Here is an 18912-nt window from a genome sequence, read left to right as displayed (position 1 = left end):
TGATCATAGCTTAGTTACATACAACTACAGACAAGCATACCAAGTACAATTTGTATAAGCAGTTAGCGAAGCATGTGGATAGGGAAGCTGCAGAGGTGGGAAAGTATAGGCAGTTAGTTGAAGAGAGCAGTTTTAAGGTTTTTCCGGAATGTATGGCGAGAAGTTTCAGCTCTGAGTGCACTAGGGAGCGTGTTCCATAGCATAGGGGCAAGGTATGGGAAGCCTATCCCTCCTGCTGTTGCCCTGTTGATGCGTGGTACAGTGAGTTGGTTGGAGTAGCATGATCTGGTGGGCCTGGTTGAGTGTGATCTGGATAGTGTGTCTGAGAGGTAGGATGGTGCTGTCTAGTTAATGCATTTGTGTGTGGTTGTGAGAATTTTGAACGTGATGCGGTCTTTGACTGGAAGCCAGTGCACAGTTTTTCTTGTTTTTGTGATGTCTCTTTTAGGTATACTTAGGGCTGCTCTGAGTGAGTTATTTTGGGTAATTTGGAGTCTGTTTGTTTTTTTTGGAGGTGCCGGCTGGGAGTGCATTGCAGTAATCCAGCTTGGCCCCTATAGTAGCTCTAGAAATAGAGAGTGAGTTAGGAAAGGCTTTATAGCATTAATGAGTTTAGTGCTCAGGGCGGAAGCAGAGACAATGGCGCTGACTTGTTTGTCCATGGACACTGTGGCATCAATGTGGGCCCCTAAGGTTTTAACCGAGGATAAGACCGGGATGACACATTTGTCGGTGTGGAAGTTAGAGTAGAGTGAGTCTAGATTAGCTAGGGTGGACATTTGGCCAAGAATAAAAATTACGGTCTTGTCCCCATCAAGTCAAAGGCCATTTGTGGCCATCCAGGCTTGGATGGTGGAGTAAATTTGGCGTAGGGTTGTAGCGTCTTGGTGATAAATTCCTATAAGAGGAAGGAGCACCTTGGTATCATCAGAATAGTTTGTGTATGTGGTCCCAAGTGCATCCAGTTTATCAAAAAGGGGCTTTGTGAAAAGATTGTATAGCGTAGGGGCAGTACAGGATCCCTGAGGAACACAACAGTGAATGATGGTGGACTCTGCATTTGCTATATTTGAGAAAGCTTTCATAGCTCTACCTTCTAGGAAGGAGGTGATCCAGGTAGCTGCTTGATTGGTGAAGTGTGCAGCATGCATGAGATGTTTGAGGGTTTTGTGATCAACCAGGTCAAATGCCGCTGAGAGGTCTAAGAGGAGGAGGAGGAGGAGGAGGGGGGCGGGTTTGCCCTTGTCCAAGATATGGGCGATTTGATTCTTTAAGTCTAATATCCAAAGTCCTGCTTGACGCCATCTCCGAACGCACTGTTTCTGGGTGCCCGGCTCAACACAGTAACAGGTTTGGCCAGGAGAGGGCATTGGCCATACAGGGGAAAGTAAAGTGCTTGTCATCGGCGCAGACGGCCACGGTGCAGGCTATCAAATCGCTTCTGGGCATGATGTCCTCCTGCATCAGCCTCGTCTACCTCTGCAAACTACAAATGCAGCCTCTCCAGGAGTTCCTGGATGCGAGGTGGATCAAAGTATTGGGGTCCTTTGCATACAAGATAACCCCCAACAAGGAGTTCTGTCAGGCGATACAGTGGTGGGGTGCACGGCCGCATCTCGTTTTGGGGACTCTGTTTCAAGTTCGCCTTACCAGAAGACAGTCACCACGGACAGAATCCGTAAAAAGAAAAAAAAAACAAATGGGATAGTTAACCGAATTTCAGCCATATGAAAATTACATACGGCCGAAAATGTTGACCAAGTCCCCCATTCGGTGGCATTACAGTGAACAAGGGCTGCTGGGGTGTCCCCCGTACACTTGTTCACTGTAATATCAGTAGGGGTCATGGGGGTGTCCCCTGCACCCGTCAGAATAATTTATTTTAAAAAAGAGGACCCTCCGGCACCAGTTCCCATCCACTCAAGTGGAGGGAACGGGCATTGCAAAGGGATGCGGGACACGGCAGAACACAAGGAGGTATGCCGCCCACAGGTAAGTAAGGGGGTAGGAGGGCAAGGGGGTAGTCTGACATGTCCAGGGGAGAGAAAACCCAAAGTTATTTTCGGTAAAAGAACTTTTTTTTTCTCCTTCAGACATTTCGGATTCTTTCATTTCTCGGTAATCCACCATGGACGGCTCTCTAGAAGGCTGGGGACCCCACACCGGGCAGTTGCACGCCAGAGGACTCTGGCAACTGGAAGAAAAGGGACTCCACATCAACGTCCTGAAACTTTGGGCTGTATTCTGGGCCATCAAGTCTTTTCTGACGTCGTTGAGGGGCAAGGTGGTGAGGATCTTCATGGACATCACCACCATGTTCTACATCCGGATGCAAGGAGGGACCCGCTTTCGTCTGGACTTGTTTCTCGTACCTTTTCTCCTGGCGGACATGTAGAGCCTCATTGTGGATGCCCTCAGCAGGGAGCTACGTTCTTACCACGAATGGGAACTTCACCAGGACCAGGTGGACTTTCAGTTCGATGAATGGAGCCAAACAACAAATGGAGCCGCGAAGAGATCGATCTCTTCACGACGGCGGCACATTCCAAATGCCATAAGTTCGCCAGCAGGTTCCCTCAGTCGAGGAGAATGGGGGACGCATTCTCATTCCCAAGGGAGGGACTGTTACTGTACGCTTTTCCTGTGTTTCCACTCCTGCTACGTGTGATCAACACTCGGACAGTGCCACCGCAGGATGATACTCGTCGCCCCTACGTGGCCACGACAGATCTGGTACCCGGACCTGCTGCCTCTGCCAGTGGCCCCGTCCATCAGGATTCCGCTGCTTGCAGACCTTGTCACTAGAGATGGAAGTGTGATTCTGCACCACTACCTGGAGTCACTGAACCTAAGGGCATGGCTCCTGCAGCCCTAGAGATTGAAAGTTATGCTTTATCAGCAGAATATAAGGACATCCTGGCCAAGGCCAGAGGCTAGTCAATGTTGAAATGCTACGGCCATAAGTGGAAGCGTTGGTGCCGGGCTCAGAGGATTACCGCTGCTCATCACAGCCCTGCAGCTTCTACCATACTTGCTTTCCTTGGCCAAAGCTGGACTGACTCACGCCTCTATCAAGGTGCATCTCACCGCCAGCAACAACAGCGTTTCTCTCTAGTGTGCCCCTGCTCGACATCTGCAGGACTGCTGCGTGAAGGTCCACACACACACACACCTTCACAAAGTTCTGCTGCATCGACAGGGATTCCAGGGAGGAGTTCTGAGTCAGCCAGGTGGTGCTACGCAACCTGTTTGACTGAGGTGAGTCTGTTCCAGAGGTGAATGTTTTTGCTTCTGTTAAGTCTTGCCATCTCCCGTAGTTTTGTATGTGTACTGCTGTCTAATCTTTATTCATGAGCATTTGAATCCATGCCAGACGCCATGCTGGAGAAAGAACAAATTACTTCTGTAACTCCTGTTCCGCCACATGGGTCCGGCATGGATTCTCATGCGAACCCTCCCGCCTTCCCCTCTGTGCCTCTTCTTGGTTCATACTGCCACTTTACGTGCAACCAAATCTGAAGATGGCCTCCAGGGGTGGATCTTAGGGAGAGGACTGTCATTGGACGGGGCAGTATGACCCAAAGGGCAGTGATTGATTTGGAGGAGAAATACAGTTTTTTTCAAGGTAAAGTGGAACAGTTTTTTCTTTACTGAGGATTCCCAGCCTGACTACAGGGAATATTCATGAGCATGTGAATCCATGCCAGACCCATGCCGGAGAACAGGAGTTACTTGTTCCTTTCTGATGCCAGAGATAAGGAAAGAATCCTTAAAGCCGCAAACGCGAAGGCTCCCCTCTCTAACTAACAGCATAGGTTTGTCCTCTTCCCAGATCTGGCATCAGGGACTGAAAAGAGGAGGATCATCTTGATTTCACTTAAGAAATCATTCCTTGCGTGTGGGGTGAAAGCAGGGTTATTGCAGCGAGGCAAGCTTTGAGTTACCTGGCAGGGGAATGTCTACATTTCTCGGATCCTGAGGGAACGGGCATGTTTTTGAAATCGATCCCTGTTGGAACTGAAGTGGTTGAGATGAAGGGCTGACCATATGGGCACTACTCTTGTTCAGAGCGGACTTTTCTAAGTAAGGTGTTCCAGGAATCGCGCTTTAAGAGGGGAGGTTAGGGGGCTTGATTGTTAATCAGAATTGAATGTGTTTGGCTTGTCGGAGCCGGAGGACTAGTTGTCTTGTTAGCCTGGTGATGGCCTATGGGAGATAATCTCATAGAGGGGCTAGTTACGGCACAATGGGTGCAGAGGATGGTATGTGGAGATGGTAGATTTCTTTGGGTGTCTAAGTATGTGCTCCAATTAGTTTGAGTCATTAGATAAGAGAAGATGGTGTTCTAGAGGAACAACTCACTGCCTCATCCCCTCATTGTATAAAGTGGACTATCAGACGAGGCCCAGAAGCTTATCGTGAAATTACTGTGCTCAATCCACATTGGGTTTTTTCATGTTGGGGGCTTTGCTCTTGTTATAAAAAATAAAAGAAAATGCGGGACTTGGAAACAAATGTGCAGATTATTTTTCATTGTAACATTTTTCAAAAATAATATATTTTTAATTATGAACAATATTTTTAAACCATACCATTTTTGAGTGAACCTCCCATATGAACTAGTTGGTACTGCCTGTAGAAATGCAGATGTGCCTTCTGGTGTGTTTACTATCCCTTTTCAGGAACTCTGGATGTGGTCCTCAGTTTTGGCACAAATGATTTCTTTTCACATATGTATTCCTTCCAGCATCCACCAAAAATATTTATTTGCAATTTCTATTGAGGTGCTTCCATTTTCATTATAATTTGTAAAAGAAATTCCAAGTGGGGTGGTTTTCTTGCACAAGCTTAACAAATTAAAATAAAATTATGTTTTGTGATCATTTGCTATTAATTGAGAACATTAGTCAGAGCCTACAATCTGTTACAAGAAAATACCCATCTCATTTAGGACCCAGTCGTCTGGTTTGCTAAAGTGTTTTTTTTTTATTTAAAAAAAGTTCTTTTAAGAAATGGCCGATATTATTTACTAAAATAATGTTTTATGAATTGTTTTCAACAGGGTCTAGAAGTGATTGAGTCAACAAACCTGAAGTATTTCACAAAGGAGATGACTGCTGAGTTCTATGCACTTAAGGGAATGTTCTTAGCTCAAATTAACAAGTAAGTTATTTTTAGATTTGACTTTGGATTTGTTGACATGAAAAAAACAGTAGGACCATATTGTAGAGAGCCATTTAAGAATAAGGGTAAGGTGTCCAGTCCTTTCTCCCACAGATTCCTCATCTTAGATAGTCTATCTCCAACGGCAACTACTTTCGTGAACCTTTTCTCCATCAGTCGACCAGTGTGTTTCCACCCCGCGTTTTTTGCACACCCCTTGGGGCCAGTATATACACACCACAAAATCAGTTCCTTTTTTCCCACAAACTCAGTACACAGGAACGCCTAATGGCTTTAGATACATTTTCTCTGTGTGATGCCCAACCCTGGTAAAGCCGGAGGCTACAAAGCCTGTTTGGATTGCGGGTCGACAGATGTCAGAACCCCCTAGAGTTTGCATGTATTTTCTGGGGCAAAAACATGTTACACAGGACTGAAGGTCATGCCAATCCATGCATCCAAAGGCCTTAAGGCAGTGTGCTGTAAAACTATTTACTTACTGCCACAAAAGTGGACTCCTTCCCAAATTTCCAGGCGCAGAACCAAGGAAGGCAGTTACGCATTAACAGATGGAGGAGCACTCCCCTGTCCTAATGAACACAAGAAAAAGAAACACGTGAAGAAGTCCCACTCTCTGATCAACTCTGATCAACATCACTCTTCTTGGTCATCTGAAAAGCAGAGTCACCACGCCAGTCGATAGAATCTTTCGAGAATTCATCTCTTAACACCTTGCGGTACTGTTTCCCACCCAATCCTCTAGTCTGAAGAAGTGGGAACATTTTCAGCTAAAAATGATAGATTTTCAGTGCTCTGGGTTACTGACTTCCTGTTGCTCAAAGCCCACCCTCCCTCTGGCTCCTCTCCTGGTGCAGGAGGTCCGTCAGCTTCTTACAAAAGGTGCCATGGAAATGGTGGCCTGTTCAGAACGAGGCAAGGGCTGGTACTCTTTGCTCTCTGGTTCTGAGTAAAGACAGAGGGCCTGCATCCTTCCTGAGCTGAGGCTTTTGAATGTATACCTGCGCAAGGAAATGTTTGAGGCGGTCAGCTCGGCCCAGATACTACAAGTCCTCAAACTGTAGTACTGGTTGGCATTTCTTGGATCTCTCGGATGCCTCCTTCTGATAAATTCTTTACCTCCCCGGATTCCTCATCTGATATCCCTATCCCAGCACTCAGTAAACGTTTCCGCTGCCAGGGGGCAAAGCTCTGCGTCGGCTCTGTGCGCCCCATACCGGATATGATGTTTGTGTCCAGTATGTATAGCAGCGGTGTGCCCTTAGAGGACTCAGTTCCTTTTTCTGCGCACTCTGTTTCCTGATCCAAACACACTCATTGAGCTTAATTTTCTAATACGCCATGCCCGGGCTTGAATCCGTGTGCGGACTGCAGCCGGCAGATGTCAATATGGTATCCGCACTGGATTTGTCAATATTGCTTGCTCCTGGGCCATGGCACCCAGGATTGAAGGTTGTGCCAGTCCATGCACCCGAATGCCCTTCAGGACAGGGCGGCGAGACTCTTCACATTCATCCACAAGCAAAGGTTGAGGCTCTGCGGTCTCGTGCGAGGTTGCACGACGTGGATCGACGCTCCGGAAGCTCCACGCATGGAAAAGGAGAAGCCGCAGCAGCATCGGTAGGATTCTTACTCCCCAAGTGAGTCCTCAGACCAGCATTCGTCTTCGAAGAGGAGCCACTGCTCTCGGGATTCACATATGCGGCCGGCGCAGTTACCTTTTTCCACCAAATCGTCTGCACCAAAGGAATGGGAAAACTTTCTCCTGAAGTTGTTGGACATCTTCGCCAATGCACAGACAGTTCCCACTGTGTCTTTTGCGACTGGCAGGGTACCTGCTGCGGAACACTCCTGCATGTCTAAGGGCTCTGACCTGGACCAGAAAGGGGCTGACGTCCCTGAGCGCCAACCGATTCCCTCCTTGGCGCGCCGTGGACTCTGGCTCCATGGGAAATTTTCCCACTCCATATCGACGCCTTTATGTCCAAGATGCATCACATCTGTGACTAGGAGTGCAACCATGTCCCTTTTGGACTAGAACCTTTGGGTTCAAGGGAGGTTAGGAACTTCCCAGAGGAATTCTATGGGGAGGGCGAGGATGTGCTGGGACTTGCAGAAGACGTGCATGAAACCGGTGGCCTCAACACCTCCCCAGAGATGAACATTTTGCCAGCTTCCATCCCAGGAATGCCTCAAGCTGCGTTCCAGCGCTTGATGGCCAAAGTGGCCAGTACTCTGGGGCTGTTTGCTCCGTCCAGGTCAAAGGTTCAGTACGAACTTTGTAATGTTCTGGATGATGCCCCCAAGAAAGAAAAGCTGCTGCCTTTCAATGTGGCAGTGGCGGTCCCTGTACTTGGTGTGGGAGAAGCATGCCTCTGTTCCAGCAGTAGAAGGCGAACTGGCAAGGAAGCTCTGTTCTACCCCTTTTGACCCAGGTTTCCTCTCCTCCCATCCCCGGATAGGGAGCGCAAGGGGTTTGACGCATGGTGTAAGAAGGTTTTTGCGTCAGGCAGTCTTGCACTGAGAGCAGCCAACGCCTCCTGCGCCACAGCGAAGTCCTCCTTCTGCCTTTGGACGGCGGTGACCAATGCGGCTGAGAACATCCCGAAAGGAGAGCTATGATGCGGTTTCCTGTCCTTTGTCTTTGATGGCAAGGAAGCAGCATGACAAATGCTGCAATCATAACTGGACACAGCAGACTGTGGGCAGGTCTATGACCACGAGCGCTGTAGTCAGGAAACATTATTGACTAAGGACTTTTGGGTTTGCGACTGACATCCTGGCAAGGCTGATAGACATGCCTTTCGATGGCCAAAACCTCTTTAGAGCTAAGGCTGATGACGCCCTTCAGAATGTCCAGTCTTCAAATGCAACTGCTAAGTCTTTTGGACTTGCTGCACAACAGCCCTCCACACAGTCAGCGTCTCGAGGCAGTGGTTTTCGTCCCTCCACCACCTACGTCCCGAAGGGCTGTGGTCAGTGTGCCCCAGGTAGAATGCAGAGCAGATTCTTCCTGCAAGGCCAAGGTGGAGGTGCCCAGACACGTGAAGCGGCCACAGCTGTCATCGCCGTCGTGCCCCAGGCGCAAATCCTCAGTGGCTGTTAGGTAAGATTTGCACAGAACTGTTAAATATTCCTTTCCTGGTTCAACCCCAGAAATGTTTGCTTACTAGTGGGATCTTTTTCATTAATACCTCAGTGAGTGGGAACCTTTTTCCACACTCACATAATCTTTAACTCTTTTTATCGGTGTCATTTTTTAAGACTCTCCATTGTGTCTTTTTAAAGTAATCATCTTATCCTCTTTAACATCTTTAAGGGCCTGTTGTTGCTGGGTTGCACTAGGGGCTCATCTCTTATATTGTGCTAACCTTGAGTGAACCACAGTTCCCAAGGGTAGAAAGGATCTTTGGATCCCTTTTACATTTTATTTAGTGAAACCAGCACACCCCACCTTATGTGGAGTGCTAGGGAGATACAGTTTTAGTGTGAAAGGGGGGATACATTGTAACAATTCTGTTACAGTGACAAACTTCCCTTCAATGGCTGGTGGCAGTGATACTTTGTATTAATTTGGTGCACCTTTACCGCAGGCTGTGTTCACAGCTGCAATAAAGGGACCTAAGGGTGTCAATTTTTACCAAAATGGCCCCTGTCTTCCTTGTTCGCCATAATAGTGTTTCTTGTTGTTTCTTGTTCCTTCCCCTGACATCCAGGGCGGGAAATTCCTTTGTGTGATTTTTGTCTTCGGCAGGAGTCCCCTGGACTCCCCACCCAGGCTCCAGTCTGTTTGTGAAAGCAGGAAGTGAGGGAGGAGTCCAAAACTCCCCAGCCCTTTGTCTTATGCCTTGCTTGAATGGAGACAAATCCAAGTGGGGGGCTGGCTGTCCTGATTGGACAACCAGACCGCCCTTTCTTGTAAAATGCAGGGAGAGAATGCAGAGGTTGTGCTGTAATTCCTGATAAATACTGCTAACCTGGAAGCTGAAGACAGATCGACCACTGGAACTTAAACCGAAGAGGATGATGAAGGAAAAGCGGTGGAAACGATTTCCAGCGACCGGAGAGCCTGCTGTGTAAACGGAGTCTGCTGTAGCCCTTCCTTCCAATCGACCTGGGGAGTCCGAAAACGACCCCAACCCAGAGCCTGGTGAGACCCACTAGATTCGAGAAGACCTGCATTTTGAGCCATCCCACGCGTTGCTGCGACGTAGCGTTGTTGCAATACCCTGGGACCTCAATCCATCGTGCGGTGGCATGGTCTTCCGACTTCCGAATCTCGCTGAAACTTCGTGGGCATCCTGGTGTTTCTCCAGAGCCACGGATCAAGTCCAAAAAGTCCCCTCACCAGAGTGCTGGACCTTTAAAACGACAAGAATTCAATCGCAGTTTTTTATCTTCTTCTGTGCTCCTTGAAAAGGTGCCAAATCCGCAGAACCGCATTCAGCCACGAGGGAAACTTTTCCTAGAGCCTTCTTCATTGATCCCTGCTGCAAAGTCCCTTCTGAGGTCTTGTTTTCAGTCTCCACAACAAGGAATCCATTGACCGGGTATTTGGCTGCAGACCCTGAATTTCTCCTGCTGCAAAAGCTTCTTCAATGCTGAGGTACTGTGTTGGCTTGGGTATGTACTTACCTTAAGCCTGTTAGGATTTCTGTGTAGTTAAGTGGTGTTTTCTGTGATTGGGAGGTCCCTCGTCCAGTCCACCCAGTCCCAATGCTAGAATCCTGCTAGGGTGTCTTCTGCGAAGCCCCTGGACCATCTTCTAACTCTAAAGTGAAATACTCACCTGTTTGCCCAGTTTTCCTAAGGAACTCTGACTTTTGCTACTAAAGAACCTATTCTGACACTGCCTATTGGTCACTAGACCTAGTGACCCCCCCCTTCTGCCACTGAGAACACTCATGCTCCAAGAATAAGGGAAATACTGTCAAGGGATTGGGACTTCTGCCTAGAAAAGAAAATGCGTGTTTAAAAGTTACTTACTTGTAAAGAGTTGGTTGGTAACTGTAATTCTAAGAGTGAACAGTTACAAAAGTTCTTACTGATATTGAATGTGTGATGCACTATTCTTACAAGTATGGTTAACAGCTTTTCTTCCTTAGCCACTGTTTTGCCAGTCTAATAGAAAGTAGATGTGAAGGTATTTTACTCTCCTGTGATTAGGTTGTGCCTCTTCCCAAACGTAAACTGTTGGTTTCACCAGATTTTTCCTGCAGGGTAATTGTATGAGTGTCCTCCAACTGTTGGTATAACCAGATTAGTCCTTTGAGGATAATTGTATGAGTGTTCCCCAACTAGGTCTTGCTTCCCCTGACTTGCTGCTAGCCTGTCCAGAATAAGTCTACATTAGGTTGTTGCCTACCAAGAATAACTGAGTCATTCAGTAAAGTGTGACGGTGGGTTTTACTTTCCCCTTCCTTGTGAGGTTAAACAAGTATGCAGGTTTTACTTACCTTGTGTTAGCTGTGTGCCATCCAAAAATAAATTACAAGCGTTACTGCTTACCTCAATCTGGGGTTCCCTGATTTCAAAAGCACCTGTAATTGTATATTACATCCTTAGGTTTTACTCACCTAGTATAACTGTGTGTTATGAAAAAAGTAGCTATAGATTTTTACTGCACCTAGAATAAGTGTTTCACTATTCATCAAAAGTATATTGTCCAGTTGACTGACTGAGTGATTTGTGCTAAGAAACGTTATACAACTGGAAGGGTCTACTGCCCTTGTATTACTGAATGTAATTGTGGAAAATAACCATTGGTTTTTACTCCCCAAGAATAGGCTTGACCTATACTAAATGTGTGTGAAAAGGTTTTGACTTCCCTAGAACTACTGTTAGGTACTTCAAATAAGGTCTATACTTGGGTCTGTGTACTTTCAAGTATAGTGTTGTGGTTTTATATTGTGATTTCATATAATCTGTTAGTACTTGCTTACCCCCTAGATTTATCTGGGCTTACCTGTATTTAATAAATCCTTTATTTTTACAATACAAAGTGTTTCAGTGTTTCTTTGGATCATTTGTATGACAATTTCATTTGTACTGATTCTACTGCCCTCTCTCCCTCCTAAGATAGGCTTGGCTGCTCTGTCTACGCTACCATGAACTCAGGTGGTACAGCCTTATACTAAGAGTGGGGTCTTGTACTGCCTCAGTTGAATGGTTTTACTAAGCCCTTAGTTGGACTTCAGAAAACTGTCCTAACAGTGGCAGGCTATGCAACTCAACACTGGTGGTGGGAGGATGTCACTGTTCAGCTTAGTCAAGGACTACTTCTGACGCTTGGGCCTTAAAGGCCACCGAGCAGGGTTATTGCGCCTCATTCCTCCAAAGCCCTCCAGACCTCGGGCCCCAGGCCACTCCCTTGTCTCTGAGCCCCATCCTCCTGAAGGAGGTCTATCAGCTTCTGTTCAAGAGCGCGATTGAATTCTTGCCACGTTCGAAACGAGGACATTTGTGGTACTGCACCCATTTTCGCCCTATTGTGGATATGTGTGCTGCTGAACCTGTTCTGCACCAGTTCAAGATTGTTACGGTAGCTTATATTCTACAGAACTGATTCATATCACTGGAGCTTCAGGATGCCTACTTTCACGTGCCGATTTGTCGGTAACTGGAAGTACCCGAGGTTCATGGTGGGCCAACATCACTACCAGTGAATGGTCCTGCCGTTCTGTCTATCTTCAGCGCCCAAGATTTTCACCAAGCTCCATGCTATGGTAACAGCTTGCCTCGCTCGTTTGAGCTTGCTCCCCAGCGCTAATGTTGGAGCATCTGCTCCATACATACATACATACATACATGCATGCTATTGCACAGCCTGGGTGATGTTAGGTAGATTTTTCATTTTTATGACAAATCTCCTGAGACCCCAGCACCTTTTACTGAACTTCTGGATTTTTTGCTCAGTCTCCTTTCCCCCCACTCGCCCATTCTTTTACTCCTTGTATGGGAACTTTTTATACATTACTACTGGAGTCATGTTTTCCTCCAAGTGACTGAGGCATCCATATTTTATTTTTGCAGCACACAGCACAGTTTGTGCAGTGTTGCTGGGAGCCCCTTGGGCTTCCCTCTTTATTTTATTTGCCAATGAGAACACATGTTCTCAAGGATAGTAGGATACTTTTTATCTTACCTTTTGTGAAATCAGCACACATCACCTTATGTGGGGTGCTCAGGGGTTTATCACAGCTCCTGTAACGTTTATTTTACAGTGACCAGGTTAATCTAAATGGGTGGTGGCAGTGGATCTTTATCTACCATGTCCACAGCTGCAGTAAGGCACCCATGTGTGACCATTTTCCCAAAATGGCCCATCTTCTTTTTTCGCCATTTTCGGTTGATTGTCCTTTCTTGGTCCCATTAAGGATGGGAAAGGCCTTTGTGTGAGTTTCAATGGATTGCCTTTCTCTTGCAGATTCCTCATCAGATATATATCCTCATCCAGCTCTGCTGCTTGGAAAACTTTGACTGTGGGTGTAGTGAACCTCGACTCTGCCGTCGATCTGTCTTGCTCGATCGTCGGCTCTGGACGTGACTTCGGGCGTCGTGTATATACTGCATCACTACACCCCGTACCTCAGTTCTATTTTTCCACGCACTCGACACTCTGCTCTTGAGGAACTTAGTACTATTTATTGAGTCCTCAACTCTTTTTTCGATGGAATTCTCATCAGACATTGTATTTTTCTTGAACGCAAGCTGTCTGTGTCTTGGATTTAAACAATGCACTTACTGTGACTCCAAGATGTCGGTGACCGACCCACATGGCATCTGTGTGTGATGCCTCGTCACGAGTCACGACACCGAGGGGTGTGCGTCATGTCAGAAAATGACAAGCTCACGGTGGGCTGACTGCTGTCGAAATCACCTGCGCTGTCGACTGTTCGGTCCTCAGAGGCTGAAACACTGAGAAAGATAAACGACATTGGTGCAAAACAAAGAAGCGGTCTCACTCACAGAGCCACTCTTCCTCGTCATCTTGTTAAGGGAGTTTCCTAAAGTCCTACTGGCAGTAAGACTTTAGTAAGCTGTCCTACTGGTTTGTAGATCCCCCAACTCTTAGTGGTATCGGGTAATATCTCCATCAATAATATTGCCATATATATGGTCATGGAGTAAGGCCATAGGCAATATTATTAGTGGGGATAATTTATGGGGTTATTGGGACCGGGGGTAACGAGGGTGACACCCGCTCCATTACAAAAATTGATGGGGGTTGCAGGGGTGTCCCCCGCAGGTTCCATGGCTTAATATCACCGCTAAAATATTGCAATATTTTTGTATGGCGATATTTTTGCAGGGATATTAACACATGGAACCCTCTTAGTATCAGTCTGTACTAGCTCCAGACCTTGGTAGTGTGGCAGAGCAGTCAGGCTTATCTTAATAGGAAGATGTGAGCTGTAGGTAAGTACTGTGAATCTTAGCTAGACAGGCCAAAAAAGAAGCATTTACACATACATTTATATAAAAGTTATATTACGCAGCTCGCATTAGCAGCCGTGTAGTTATGCTTAAGTTGCTAAACCCATAGGAAGACCACTTTTTCCGTGGCTTATAACTTCGCTCCCCGTGGACGAATCTTCACCAAACTTTGCCAAAAATGTACATTGGTCCTGCTGAATTCTTTTGGGTGAAGATTCGTGCAGGGGGGGCAAAGTTATGGGGGGGTGCCAAATTTCTTTTTTTTTTCTCCATAGAATGAATGGGGGAAAAACTTTGCGCACGGCTACAGGCCGAATGACTGGGTGGATTTTAACCAAATTTGCAGCTGGGGCTTGGTTCAAAAAGCGTGCTTTTGTGTGTTTGGTGGAAATCCAACCAGTACTTTTGTTGCAAAGAACTGAAATATATGTCTCAAAAAATTAGTGATATCTGGCTCGGCTCCACAGACCCATTTCCCTTTGTGCTCCGCGAACTAAAGTATCATTGGCTTGTAGTACGCCGTGATGTCGGCAAACTTTGCACGCGGCTGGTGGTTGGCTGGAGGGAAGCGTGCTGTACATCAAAGTTTTTGGGAAACCCCTCCATGGTGTATCGGAGGATAGTGTTGTGGTGTTTGTGCCAAGCCCCTAAGGCATTGTGTGCATGGCTGGGGCTTTTTTACGTAACAGTGCGCCCACTAAAATTAGTCCTATCTGGCTCTGCTCCTGCGTCCCATTTCCCTGTTCGCTGCCACTGATGACATCACGTGTGCGTGCCTCTATTTTTGTTTACTGACATATGTAGGCGAGGTGGTTTTGCTCACGGACAGTCAGGGACTAAAAATTGAAAAGGTACTATATTTGTAGACCTTACCCTTCTCATATGTTACACTACTTTTGTTACGGTTCAGTTACATCATATGATAGATATAGATAGGGAAAGAAGGAAGGCCGAAACACAGCAATCATTTTTGTGCATGAAGATAATGAGTTAGGTTATGAACACTTTTTGTTGATATTGCTGTTTTTTTTCCGTACTTTATTTTCTGTGTATATGCTCATATTTAGATGCATTGTGCGCACTTTAGATTTTGTGTGTAGTAATACAATTATGTACTAAATGAAGCATTATTCCGTACTTATTGCGTGTTGCACAGTACGGAAAACTCTGAAAGATAAGCATTCATCATTTTCCTATCCACCATGGCAAGATTTTGAAAATGTTCCCTCTACAGTTCATGCTGCAGACAATGCTTATGTTTCCACATGAGTAGGTTCATGTACTAGAAAGAACTCTGTAATAAAGTGGTGTTTATAGCAATGCATTACTGAATGAACTATTTATGTGATCATAGTTCTCCCAATGACCTCTGATAGTTTTCGACCAACATTACATTGACAATCCCTAGTGGCGGCTTTTTATGAAAAGTAAATGGACATGTGACGTCATCAGTGATGTCATCAATGGCATTTGTGATGTCATCTTTCATGTCATGGGTGTTAGTCTTAGCGGTGCACAGTGGTGGCGCAAGTTATGGTTGCTTAGCTTACCATAAATGGGGGATTTCTGATGTTTTTCAGTTATACCTGTAACCATAATATGGATAAGTTATTAGTGCAAAGTAAGTATAATGTTCCTTTCATGTACTTGTTTCACTGAATATGATAGGTTTTTCTTAGGGCAACTGAACCATAACGTCCCTGTAACAACATTTTTTGACAGTGAATTTGATAGGTTTTTTATTAGGGCACTGTAACCAGAACCTTCCTTTAGCATAGTTTTTTCAGAAAACGGGATAGGTTTTTAGCAGCGCAACTTAACCATAACGTCCCTTTAACAATGTTTTTTGTTAGTGAATATGTATTATATTTACACCAGAATCACTTTAACTACTTCAGACGTTTACGGTAGGACCCTTAGGAATACTAGACAATACACTTCAAAGGGCACTTTCACTTTTGTGTTCGTTTGCGGTTTCATTTGTAGCAACGTTGCAAAGGGAAAAGACTAGGTTATCGTATTATTGGTAATTGTGCACTCATGCGGTTTTAAACAGGTCATACGGTAATGCATTTACTATGCAAACACATAAAGGAAAGTCACTTAAAGGGAGGAAAATAAGAGGTTAGTGCATCCAGGAGCTTAGTTCGAGGTTCTAGAGATGGTTGGTTTCTTCGCCTGGCAAGTTTTTTAAGTCCAAAAACGCAATCCTAGCTAAAGGCAGTTCGGAGAGGGCTTGAAGTCTTGACAAACAGCGGATAATGAAGAGTTCCTGCAGATTTCTTTCCTTGTCTGAAGTTATTGAAGCAGCAAGTTAGCAACTAACAAAGGAGACCTAAAAACGGACGTGAGAAGAGGACACGAGCAACAGCTTGGGTCAGAGGTAAGAGGGGCTTGCCCTGGACACCTCTATGTGCACTCCACCGCTCTGGAGCGACTTCTTGGAATCTGGTAAGCAATACCCTTTTCCACACAGTACCTTTGGTTTGAAGAAAGTGTTCAGGTTGGCTCCTCCGCTATGTGGCAGCTTTGGACCCGACCTCTGGATTTCTTGGTCTGGTGACGAAAGGCAAGACAATGGATTGTCTCTCTCAGCAGCAGTCACGAGGGGGGACCTGTAGCACAGCATTCATCAACTTCTTGGTTCACTCTGTGGTTTTGGCACCTTTTCAGCAGCACCAACAAAGGACGCGGATCACCTGGTCAGTCTTCTTCGCCTCCTGCAGTCCCACACTCTGGTGAAGGGGGCTGGATGAGTTTGATCGGATCTCTGGAGTGTCCTTATGGTCTCAGCAAAGATTTGGACGAATTCGTCCTTTCCACGACAATGCACACGAAATGAGCAGCATGTCTCCTGGTATTGGGGTTCCACAGCTCTGGAAGTTCCTAGGACCTCGGGAGATGGCTCGTTTCAAAGTTTGTCTTGGGACTGGTTGTTTCAACTAGCCAAAGGGAAGAAGTCGTCCTCTCTGAGCTCCTCTGTCAGATTGGAAATGGGGTTCAGGACAGCAGTGGTCTCTACACGGTTTTGCAAAGGGTCTGCAGGCGTCTCTGGTTGTCGTCTTATTTGGTTACTTCTGTTTCCTGTGGTCGAATTGCTTTACCTTCCAGAAGCCTCACCTTTTATACAGTTACAGCGCACACTCCTCTGCAGTCTCTCTCAACATTTTACAGAAAGGGGCATTTGGCTGTCCAATGAGGACAGCCAGACCCCTGTGGGAGCTGGACCTATTCAGGCACTCTGGCAGGCAAAGGACAGGGGGGTGGAATTCCCACTCATCCCCCACCCCTACTTCCTGCCTACCCAGACACTCAGGGGCCTAGGCGGGGATACCTGCGGGTTCCCGCCAAAGGCAAAACACACACGCAGACCTCCACCTGCCAGAATGGCAGAAGAAGGGCTAGCAAAGAACCACCACGCTAGTAATCGCGAAAAAAAAAAGGTTGAGGCTCCAATACGTACTTAGGTGCCCCTATTGTGCACTACCATGGTTATAGACATAGCCTGCGGTATAAAAAATATACAACCGTTAGTAGAACATGTCCACTGCCACCTGCCATAACTAGGTGATTGTCTATGTGACTAAAAAGGCACAGGAGCAAAGAGAAGGGGGGTACTAAGTACCCATTTGGCACTCCACTGAAGGTGATGTGTGCCAATCTCTCAGACTATAGAGTTTTGGAAGAGACACGGAGTATCTCGCTATCCTTGAGAACTGTAGTTACTTAAGGATATAGAAAACAAATCTTAAAGGAGGAACCTAAGAGTCCCCAGCAACACTGCCCTTAAGGAGCTGTGTGCTGCAGTAGTAAAACAGGTAGATTACAAAGAATAGAGTTCCAATAGACAGAGCCCACAAGAATGAATGAGTGGGAAAAGGCTCCACTCATTCAGGATTGAAAGAAATGGGTCCAGAAGTCCAGCAAAAAGTGCTGGGGTGGGGGAAGGGGGGTCTCACTAGGAGAGCGGATGAAGCACAATAATGATATATCTCCCTAACACATCTCATAAGATGAAAAGGCGCTACCAGCAGCAACGCAATTACGACTCTTCATCGGAGCAAGGTAAGTCCTCGAGGGGCCGATTACTCAGCAAGAATTGGAAGAATTTCAATCCCAAATGCTGGCAATGTTTGAAAAGGTGGCTGTAGGTGCGGGTGCCTTCGGGCCCGACGCCAAAAAATGTGGCTAAACCATCAAAGCCAGGTTTGGGCCTTCCTGCCGCATCTTCGGTGCCCAAGCCTCACTCGACACCGGCAGCCACCTCTTCAACATCGAGGATAAGCCCTCTATGCCGATCAGTGGTGACTGATCCTTTGTCCAGCTCTCTGACCGATGCTGGGACGGGGGCTGTCTTTGGCACAGAGGCTGCATGATGCTAGTGGGCTGGATATATCCCCAAATGTAGAATTATAACAGGCTCAGCCTTACACCCGTGCCAAATTTAGATCATTAGTGGACAGGGTGGTCGACACTATGGGGCTGAGTACTTCAGCAGTTTCAGTCTAGGGGTATGAATTGACTGACATTCTGGACAAGGGTCCAGCAGCTGAAAGACACATGCCACTGAACCTGTTATAGCCGACCCAGTCTCCTCCTTGTGGTGACTGCCCTGCTCTATCCCTCCGGTCAGTCCCACTGCGACCATTAAATACATACTGGCAAGAGGGGATCCGTCCCTTTTGTCCTCTCGCCCTTCTCCGGAAGGTCTATTCATGTAGGCAGCCACGGTTTCCACCAGGGCAGCTTCCTCCACCTCAAAGCTCCCTCCTGACAGGGAGGGCACGAAGCTGGATGCAATAGCGAAAAGATCTTCACATCTGGCAGCATGGTCTTGAAGGCAAGCAATGTGTCCTGTGGGTTTGCCATGTACTCCTATGGCCTCTAGAAGGCAGTGGAACACACAGCCTAATACATCCCTGAAGGGGAACTGCCAGATGGTTTCATACAGCTGGTGGACGATGGGAAGGATGTGGCCAGGCAGTCACTGCAAATGGGTCTGGACGTGGCGGACTGCATTGGCCAGTCAATGGGCTTGGCTGTGGTTTTGAGGAGACGGGCCTACTTAAGCGCCTCAGGTTTTTCACCAAATGTCCAGAATAGGTTGCTGGACATGCCCTTTGAGGGAGAGTTCCTTTTTGGTCCAAAGTCTGATAAGATAATGCCCTGGAAAAGATTGAGTCAAAGATTGCCGCAAAATCGCTGGGCTTAGCTGGGCAGCCAGCCAAGCCTGCCTTCAGCTTTGCCTCTAGGGGGAGGATCTACATGCGTTACGTGCTTGAAGGGGAACTGCCA

General features: G+C 46.7%; 1 protein-coding gene across 8 annotated transcripts in view; it reads left to right on the top strand.

Annotated features, from left to right (window-relative positions):
• The window catches only part of TRRAP (transformation/transcription domain associated protein), a 2065012-nt gene that overhangs the window by 1745786 nt on the left and 300314 nt on the right, over positions 1 to 18912 (top strand). For all 8 annotated transcript variants that reach the window (XM_069647248.1, XM_069647247.1, XM_069647244.1 and 5 more), the window contains one exon: positions 5063 to 5163. In XM_069647248.1, coding sequence (XP_069503349.1) covers positions 5063 to 5163 — 101 coding nt within the window. The remainder of the gene's footprint in view (positions 1 to 5062; positions 5164 to 18912) is intronic.

Source organism: Ambystoma mexicanum, chromosome 2q (genome assembly GCF_040938575.1).
Source record: "Ambystoma mexicanum isolate Mex_15411 chromosome 2q, UKY_AmexF1_1, whole genome shotgun sequence".
Classification (NCBI taxonomy): domain Eukaryota; kingdom Metazoa; phylum Chordata; class Amphibia; order Caudata; family Ambystomatidae; genus Ambystoma; species Ambystoma mexicanum.
The sequence above is the reverse complement of the archived record's forward strand: the minus strand, read 5'-3'. Positions and strand labels throughout refer to the sequence as shown.